Raw genomic sequence first — 10904 nt, 5'->3', positions numbered from 1 at the left:
GGTGTTCACCTCTCAATGTCCGGGGTTCACTCCCCACTTTTGTCAATCTCAAAATGCAGGTACATTCCTCTCTTGTGTCTTATTATAATCACAGGTTGAGTTCCCACTCGTGTCTACATCTTATAGTGCCCCCAGTTAATTCCCCATCGATGTCACCATCCCATAGTCGCAGTTTTACTCCCCACTCACATCTCAACTGGGTTTACTCTCCGCTTGTTATAATATACTTTTGTCCCTGTTTCACTGTCTTCATATGGTATTCTCCAGTTCCTTCCACACTACTGTTCACATTCCCGGGTTTCTCGGTTTCCTCCCCTCTGATCTTGACCTCTCGTTATCCCGGGTATACTCTTCAATGTCCCTGGTTTAATCCCCATTGGTGTTTACCAATCAGAATCCCAGGTTCAATACGCACAGTCAATTGATTTGTTTTGTGTAGCGAAATAACACGAGTGCCACACCTCTTTGATCAGAAAAATAAGAGTCCATTGCAGTACAGCATAGTAAGGTCGCGGGTTCGAGCCGTAGCTAACACGGTAGTCTGTGGTTCGAACCCCCATCGTCGCCGCGAAGTTTTTATTCCCTGTTGTCTTCTGGCACTTTCCTACTCACTTCATTTTCTTGTTATTATCAACATAAGTGCCTGCTCCACCCACTTTACTGAATTAAAAATTCACCCCAAATACTGGAGCATACTCACTGTCTCAATCTTTTCTATGTTACATGTTTGTGTTGAGAATATTGGCTATTAAGCTTAAATGCTGACTAACTAACTTTGTGTGGGTTGGACCCGTGATCTCAAGAGGTCGGGGAGAGAGGCTCAAGTTTGAAGCGACTTTTTTAGGGGTCGTGGATAGCTCATACGGTAGAGTCACGATCTCCCCGGCCAGGCGGAGTGTCGTACCAGTAAGGTCACGGGTTCGAGCCCCCATCGCCGCCGCGAAATTTTTCTTTTCTTTAGTCTTCTGGCACTATCCTACTCACTTCATTTTCTCAGCGGAAACAGCATCGAGCAATTATGGAACTCTTTTAGATAAAAAATATTACTGTGAAAAAACTGCTACGCAGTGAAAAAATTGTTTTCCTTTCCGTAACAAATGCGGATTGCCAGTTAGGCACTTTTAGTGCCAAATGATACCAAAAACCGTATTTTTAAGGTCGTTGGAATTCGAACAGTATTGAGAACAACTGGGCCATCCCATAATTGTTTTTTAAAAGCAAATGTTCCCTTTCTTACATTTTATACAAACAAACAAAAAAATAACTAATTTGACACATTTTTCAACTATTTAAATATGAGTTGCTTGGCAAGTTTTGAAAATTAACCTGGCAATCATTAAACAAACATGGCAGCTCCCATGACTTTCAGAAAGTTGGCTGCTGGTATTGCGGCGACGAGACAATTCTTGAGTGCTCGTCGTCACTTTAGATACTCTGGGATAGTCTGTTTATCATCAGAAACGGACGGTGAGCGGCGAACATTCTGTTCTCTCTCTCTCTCTCTCTCTCTCTCTCTCTCTCTCTCTCTCTCTCTCTCTCTCTCTCTCTCTCTCTCTCTCTCTCTCTCTCTCTCTTTTCTCTCATTCACTCTCGTCGTTGTTCATGACTCGTATCTCAGTACTCCTGCAAATAATATAAGTACCATCAATAAACTATCATTGCTACCACAACCACCATCACATAATAATGTAATATGGAGTGTGATGAAGATGGTGATGGTGTTATGGGGGAGTGGTGAAAGTGAACGAAAATATTGGGAAGGTTGTTATGATGATGATGACGTTGTTGTTGTTGATGCCGTATTAAAAAATTTTTTTTTCGATGACTGCGATGTTACTAGTGTGCATCTGAGTGAGTGTGTCAATGTCAATATTGTATTGTTATAAATGTGTAAGCAAATGACACATTGCCACTTTTTTGAGGACAATAAAGATTTATTATTATTATTGTTATTATTATTATTATTGTTATTATTGTTATTATTATTATTATTATTATTATTATTATTATTATTATTATTATTATTATTATTATTATTATTATTATTATTACCACATCCTTATCAAAACTATAGCAAACATCACCACCTTATACTTTTATTTTATATTTACACTTACATCATCAAACTCGTCATCATCGCTACCACCACTTTACAACCACAACGACCACATCATCATCATTACTACCACTACTCCAGCTACCACCTCATCGTTATCAATACTATAACAACCACCGCCACCATCAATAAACTACCACTACTATTGCAACCACTACCGCATCATCATCATTACTCCCACCACAGCTAACTCCAAACCGTTATCAAAACTACAGCAACAGTCACCACCATTGCACCATAATCATGATCCTTATCATTATCATCACTACCACTGCATCATCACCACCATCATCACTACACAACAACACATCATCATCGTTGTCATTGTCATCATAATCATTATCAAATGCAATACCACGACCGAAACCACCACTATTATTACACGTAGAAGTACAACCACAACCTCACCATCATCATAACAACCACCACTACATGATGAGAAAAGCAACCACAATCACATCATCATCTCAACCACTCCAAAGACAGGATCACCCTCATCTTAACATTCAATCAATATATTTTATTTCTTTATATTATGAATGCTGTAAATGCAGTACTACTGCAAATAACAATGTTGATCTAATAAACTATATTGCAAATGATAAAACAAATCGAACCACCACCTCAAATACTGCAAATGCGAAACAAACTTATCAGTTTGCAGTACTGCTGAAAGTAATGAATAGGAACAGAAACTACTATATGCAGTACTACAAATAACAAAATGTAAAATAATAAAAATAATAATAATAATAATAATAATAATAATAATAATAATAATAATAATAATAATAATAATAATAATAATAATAATAATAATAACAATAATAATAATAATAATAATAATAATAATAATAATAATATAATAATAATAATAATAATAATAATGATAATAATAATAATAATAATGATGATGATGATGATGATGATGATGATGATGATGATGAAGTTTATATATATTGCACCCAATCCTTTATCTGTCATCTGCATTTTTTGCCAAATTGGGACCTAAAATTTGCCAAAATTTGCCAAAAAAAACCCCAACATTTGCCAATAAATTTGCCAAAAAGACCACAATTTGCCAAAAAATTTGCTGAGGAGAACAAAGCGTTTCAGTAAAAATTAACACGCAATACAGAAAAAAAAATATATAAAAGACAATTTATTGACTTGAGAAATTAAATGACTGTGAATAGCGTTGTTACAAAGATTTTAAAGGATCATTATCCGTAGAGAGTAGCTTCCCTTGGTTTGGGCCCAGGCAAAGCTGCAACATTTCTCAAGTTTCGCACCTTTTTTTTTCGTTATTTTGTTTTCGCTTCTTTTTTTTCCCAAAATTTGCCACGCGATTTGCCAATTTTCCCAAAATTTGCCACGATTTGCCAATTTTGGGAAATTTGCCAAAATTTGCGGACGCCCTGATATTTGCGGCCGCAAAGAATGCAGATGACAGCTTTATACAATAAAGCTCTAGGCACAAAATAACGAAACATTCAGGGTTCCCACAACCTCCTTAAATTTAAGGCCTCCTTGAAAACTTTATTTGATTTTACTGAGAAAAATCTTGGAAATTCCTCGAATTTCATTCTCGGAGAAAACTTCTTGAATTTGTGAGATCACCACTTCTACAACCACAACATCATCATCATCAAACTCATCACATACCTGCCGAATTTTACGAATTTTAGACTAATTTCATGGCCAATTACGAAATTTTATGGAAAATTACGAATTTTTAATTCTTAGTAATACTTAAATAATACTAATACTAATAATAATGAAAAAACATAAAAATAATGAGAAGAAGAAGAAGAATAGTAATGATAATAATAATAATAATAATAATAATAATAATAATAATAATAATAATAATAATAATAATAATAATAATAATAATAATAATAATAATAACTATAATAATAATAATAATGATGATGATGATGATAAATAATAATAAAAATAATAAAGCATTTCTACAACGCATAAGCATGACGATGTTCATTACTGTAATGTTGAAGTGATCATCAATGTCAAATTGTGGTTATTCGTACACAATTTCAGAAATTACAAATTTCCTTGTCAAATTACTAAAAATTGACATAAAAATTACTAAATTTGAAGTTTTGAATTTGGTAGGTCTGTCATCATCAGTATCACCACCAGTACAACAACCACCACTATCACCACAACCACCACTTCTACAACCACAATACCATCTTCACCGCTACCAACCTGAATACAGCAATCACTACCATATCGGTATCAATACCACCTATACTACAACCACAACCACATAATCATCATCACTACCACACTACTACAACATCCACTGCACCACATCATCAAGACTACTACCACTACTGCAATAACCACCACATCACAATTCCAACCACCACTACTACAACCACCAGGTCACCATCTCTACCACCACCACTACAACTACCACTACATCATTATTTCTATCACCACTGCTACAACCACCACATCACCATCCTTGCCACCACTACTACAACAACCACCGCATCACCATCACCACACCTACTGCAACCACCACATCATTTCCCTACCACCACTACTACAACACCATATCACCATCCCTACCACCTCAACTACAACCACCACCACATCACCATCCCTACTACCAATACTACACTAACCACCACTTCACCATCCTTACCACCACAACTACTACAACAACCACCACCACATCACCATCCCTATCACCACTCTACAACAACCACCAATTCACCATCCTTGCAAACCACCACATCACCATCCCGATCACCACTACTACAACAGCCACCATATCACCATCCTTATCACCACTACTACAACCACCACATCACCATCCCTATGACCACTACTACAACATCCACCACATCACTATCCCTACCACTACTAGTGCAACAACCACCACCACATCACTATCCCTACCACCACTACTACAACAACCATCACACTACTACAACAACCACATAAGATCACCAACCCTACTACCACTAGTACAACCACCACCACATCACTATCCGTACCACCACCACCACGACAAAAACCACCACATCACCATCCCTATCACCACTACTACAACAACTACACACACCACATCCTATCCTCATATACACCCCACATTCACCATCCTACCTACCCACGCAACAATCACAATTAGCATCTCCACACTACTAAACACATCACATATCAGACTATCCCTACCATACTCTACAACCACCACATCACCATCACTACTACATCAACCACACATCACCATCCTACACATACTACTATACTACTGTCTATAAGTGCCACATCTACATTCCTACCACTAAACTACAACATACCACATCCACCCTACCACCACTACTACAAAAACACATCACCATCCTACACAAACACTACTAGATGGTGCCACACATCACATTTCCTATTATACAACACTACAATACGCATCTACACACTATACAACACCACACATCACCATCCTTTTTCCCAAACCTTTACAATAGCATTACATCACCATCTTATCATCACACCCCATCCTAAATGCGATACAATCACCTCATACCATTTCAGATCTTGAAAATAAAAACATAGCTGACAAATGGCAGCAAGGCAGTGTATTGTACCATGACATTTATTGTTTAATCAAATGCATTGATGTATTCAGCTAAAATGAAGAAAAATGAACTTTAAACATTACTGTGGAAACAGTAGTTAAGGAATTAAGTTGTCCCCAATAGCGGAGAAACTTAAGCGTCAAAACAATATTTCATTGTTTTAATCCTTGAATTTCAAAAAAATTCACCATGAAAACTTGAATTTCAAAATGGAATTACTGTAGAACTGAACATGTTGTAGGTACATGCAAATTTAGAACGAACCTGAACAGAGCATTTGTAATACAACTGCAAATAATGGGAATGAACGGTATTCTGCAAATAACGAAAATGAAAGCTATCTATTATTTGTAGTCCCACTACAAATAGTGGAAATCACCATTTGATGCAGTGCTACTGCAAATAGAGGAAATTACTATTTGCAGTACTACTGCAAATAGAGGTAGCCAAAAACATTTTTGTTGTTGTAAACTTCATTCTTTTTATTGAAGACATGAATATCTTTGGCCAAGCGGGAGGGGTACAGTGTATCAGCTTGCAACAAAGTCAAGCAATGTTAATTGTGACTTATGACAAAGAGATTGACAATGATTACAAAACTCCTAAGCATTATTACATTAGGTAAGGCATTAAAAATCCAAATCATTGTAAGTGTAAATTGCATACTTAGCTATCTGCAATGATAGATATATTGTGAGAATGCGAGTACAAACATTGCACCATACTGATGACTTTGTAAATGTGGTTATATATGGTCTGTTTGTGGAATAGATAAAGCACTATGAAGCACAATGAGCAAGGTGAATCTTTGAAAATATACTACAAGGTTCACCGATAATTGACTCGACACCAATTTCTATAAATGCACGTATCCTGCTTTCTACTGGCTATGGCTAATAGTCTGGTAATTTGTCTTAAGGGGACCATTGGGCTGTGGCTATTGAGAGGAAAAGTCAGTCAAAATTTATAAGGAAGCTTTTCTAACGATTTACACAAAGTCAATAGAATAGGAATTAGAGACACGATCTTCTAAAGTCAAAGTAGGGATACAAATGAGTCAGAATGGCAAACAGAATTTTCTTCTTTGTTCTATCAGTCACCTCTGCCATGCCGGCCCGTACTGCGTCCCCCTATGTTTGCGCACGTCCATTGGAGTTGAGTCTGAATAGCCACGGGAGACTATTCAACTCGACTCTGAATTGCCTCTTCAGGACTATTAAGTGGTGGTAATGACAAACAATTTTAATGGGGTGTTTTAAAGTTTATATAACTACAAAAACTGTCCTGTTTTTCCCAAATTTTGTATGTTTTGCCTGTTCAATTCCATCAAGGGAAGCTGTCTTCTACAGTTGTTATGTGATTAAATTTTGGTTTATGCATAATACTAGTCCCGCTAATTATTCCAGTTTTGTAAGGCTGTTTTAGTCTCTGTATTGTGGTCACTAATAAGACCTATCTGTAACTTTATTTCATTGTTGATGTTTACTTAGGTATTCTCACAGACTGTTACTGTTAGTAAAAGCTTATATTCTTTAATGGTGATTAGGGATTCAGGAACTGTAATTTAGATCCCTCTATTATCTATAATTTTTTATTACAATTAATTTGAGGACTACATATAAATGTCTTTATTATCAGGGGCTACTATAGTTTCAGTGGTTTATGTATGCGGATTACAGTTATGAAAATGGAACTAAAATCATTATGATAAATTAGATAAATTATTATGAATACTTTTTCTCATCTAATTTTTGATCTATTGTTTCAGATGGAGGAAGCAAATTTTAAATTGAAATAATCTTTATAGTCAATTTTTTTTATTTTTCAGGATCAACACCCACACAAAATTTAGACAAAGATCCTTTCCCTCTTTATGCAAGCGATGAAGTGCAATATATCCTTCGTCGGATCACAGGATTTGATCTGATGAAATTGTCAGGGCCAAAAAAAGTTTCACTGGAAAGACCAGTGTATAAACTTCTAACTGATGCTGAACTTGCCCAAGTAATTTTTTTATCATGTAGAATGCAATTATGCCAAGTCATTGAAGATTTTGATATTATAAGATGTATAAATGAAATAGGATGCAATTCTTTGTAATTTATTTTGATAGAATGGACCTTAACATTATTGGACTTTCAAAAGTTTGTATTGTAAATAATGATAATGATGATGATTATAATAATAATAATAATAATAATAATAATAATAATAATAATAATAATAATAATAATAATAATATAATAATAATAATAATAATAATAATAATAATAATAATAATAATAATAATAATAACGATGATGATGATGATGATGATGATGATGATGACGATGACGACAAAGGTGGCGGCGATGATGATGATATATTTTTTAAATGGCTTTTAAAATAACTTTTTACCCTGTATTTAACATCTTAATCGCTTCACATAAATGTCAATACAGTGTATAAGGCTGTATTATTACATATAATATACCCAGTTCTGTCTCTCTTATCCAGAATCCCACAATCATGATGTCTCCATTATTCGGACAGGTTGCCTGGGGACAGATTTAAAAAAAAAATTTTTTAGTACACTTTAGGGACTTATTCTACTATCCGGATGCCTCTATAATCCAGACAAAATGCTGGGAACAGAGGTGTTTGGATTGGAGAGACGTGACTGCACAATTAATTATTAATAACCAACTAAGGTGAAAAGATGACATTTCAATTCAGTTTTAAATGCATCAAGGGACTGTGGAGATCTAAGTTTTGGTGGAAGAGATTTCCAGAAATGAGGCACCAAGAATTGACTGTCCAATGATTTTGTGATTATTTGGATTTGATTAAGAGATTGGCATCACTCATGAATCTGAGGGGTCTTCTAGGATTGTAGATGTTCAACAGTTCCTTAATATATTATGTTTGGAGGGTCTTACAGACAATCATGCTTAATCTTGTAAATGATTCCGTCTTCCACAGCAACCAGTGTAATTGGTGAAGGAGAGATCATGCAGATGTAAATTTGTCATAAAAATCAATTTAGGTAGCTTTGTTTGGTACAAATTAGAAGACTTCCAACGTGCTCTGTGTATGTGCCAAAAGGGAATTACAATAATTTAGAGGGAACTAGTTATGTTGATAGGAGAGAGGTGGCAAACTTTTTCAATTTTCTTTTTCTCATTGTATACATTTCTAGTAAGATGCTTGATATTATGTGGAAAGATGTAGAAAGTAGTGAAGAGTCCAAGTAAACATGGAGGATTTTAGTATTGGAGGCAATATCGATAATATTTCCACCAAGAATAATATTATGTTTAACAATTTTTTTTCATCCGGTTATGGTTGGTCTTTCTTTTTATCAATATTTCTTTATTTTTTTATCTCTCATTTTTAATCAGTTGTGATTCATCCATACCTCAATTTCATTGAAACAAGTTTTGATTCTCGTATTGTCAGGATAGAAATAACATGACAGATTATATTTAGCAGTTATAGAAGGAAGATGATGAATATAAATATTGATGAGGAACAAAAAGATTTTTAAAAATGGCAATTCAAATTGTTTATGGTTTATCAATTTTTGTTTTATTTGTTTATTTTTCAATTAGTCTGATTATTTTTGATTCAGCAGATTTTTACTCTTTTTGACTCAATTTCTTTAAAGGAGCAAGTGTCTGCCAAAGCACAACTTTCAAAGTGCTTGGACTACCCGCCTCCTTATATGAAATCCAGACAGCCTGTTAAGGAACCTCTGGCGCTCGACCCTGAATTGGCTCATTTTGATTCAAGTTGTTATGTTTTCTCAGATGTCTCATTTGGCCTTAAAGACAGGGTAAGGAAACAATTTATTAAATCAGCAATTTTGTTTTTAATTAATTTTAATTAAATACACAAAGAAGTTTGAATCTTGGTTGAGTGTTGAGTTTGTGTCATAGTTGTAAAATCACTCATATGTGGATTGCAAGGTTGAAGATTCAAATCCAAAAAGAGAATTCCATAATAGATCCCTGATGTTGCTTGGTCGTATGGTGATCTGAAAAGACTCAAAATCACCATGTGCAATGTCACCTTTTATTGAATGAATTTCATATCATTGCTAATTTTTAATACAATCAATACAAAAAAACCCCCCAGACATTTGACATAAGCTCATTTATCTACAAATACATTACAAAAAGTTACCTGATAAGAAGGAAAGACAGATTACTGAAGAAAGAACAACAATATATGGTGCCTAAATTAGTTACTTTGAAGTTAAGTTTAAGATTAGCCTTTCAATTTTTGTCCCATTATTTCAAGCCACTCACTTCTTTATCATATTTTTATTGTTGAAAAAGAAGAAAAAAAGTGCAAGTCAACAAGATTTTTATCATTGCTCAATGATTGTTGTACAGTTACCATTGCATTTTATACAATAATGTCTTGGTATGACAAAAATATTCAAGTTTATTACTTTTTTTATATAAAGGATCAACGCAATTGTCTTATCTTTCACTCTCTTTTCAGGAGAGAAGTGTGATTGTACGCGATGTCGATGGAACCCTAAGAGTAGCACCTTGGGATGTTAGGGATAGAATGAATCAGCTATACAACCCCAGAGAAGGACGAAGTATAATTAAACCTCAAATGTTTGATGAAGTCCATATGGAGGTATTCATTTTTAATCAGAGAATTTGTAAAGGATCCAAAGAAGGATTATTTTTTATTATCCTATCAGTTGGTTTGATTTCAAGTTGTTATATTTTAGATCTTAAAAGGGACTATATTCAGAGTTCCTCATTGTTTCTGTAGTGTGCGTGAAGGGTTAACGTTTAGATTGAGATGAAATATGAAGTTTTACTAAAATGTCTTTTTGCCTTTTGTTCCTGTTTTTTTTTTTTTTCTTTTTCTTTTTCTTTTAGTGTGCAGACCAAACTTTTATTGATACAGTTGAAGCCAGTGATTGGAATGACAATTGGTTTGAAAAGCTATTTATTTATAAAGATTGTTTTGTGACAGAATTCATTCATACAATTTCTACTTTTTAATCGGAAAGCAAGCTGTTTGATTAGAACTTTTTCAGAATTTTAATAAATTTTGAATTTCTTTCCCCCTGAAACTGAAAATTTGATAGTATCTCCCATAGTGCCCAGGAGGTCATTTACTGTCGTCTATCCCCCTTTGTCTCTTTTCCGAGTTGCTTTCTGTCTTTGTCT

At 34.5% G+C, this 10904-nt stretch overlaps 1 protein-coding gene across 1 annotated transcript in view; it reads left to right on the top strand.

The window, feature by feature from the left end:
* Positions 1 to 1318: 1318 nt before the first annotated feature.
* Positions 1319 to 10904, top strand: part of LOC144971270 (small ribosomal subunit protein mS22-like) — a 33784-nt gene continuing 24198 nt past the window's right edge. Inside the window, exons 1-4 of the mRNA XM_078911878.1 lie at positions 1319 to 1467; positions 7556 to 7731; positions 9374 to 9541; positions 10216 to 10359. Of these exons, the coding sequence (XP_078768004.1) occupies positions 1347 to 1467; positions 7556 to 7731; positions 9374 to 9541; positions 10216 to 10359 (609 nt within the window). The 5' untranslated portion in view covers positions 1319 to 1346. The remainder of the gene's footprint in view (positions 1468 to 7555; positions 7732 to 9373; positions 9542 to 10215; positions 10360 to 10904) is intronic.

Source organism: Berghia stephanieae, chromosome 4 (assembly GCF_034508935.2).
Source record: "Berghia stephanieae isolate SIO BIC M18660-M18661 chromosome 4, UCSD_Bste_1.3, whole genome shotgun sequence".
NCBI classification, from domain to species: Eukaryota; Metazoa; Mollusca; class Gastropoda; order Nudibranchia; family Aeolidiidae; genus Berghia; species Berghia stephanieae.
The sequence above is the reverse complement of the archived record's forward strand: the minus strand, read 5'-3'. Positions and strand labels throughout refer to the sequence as shown.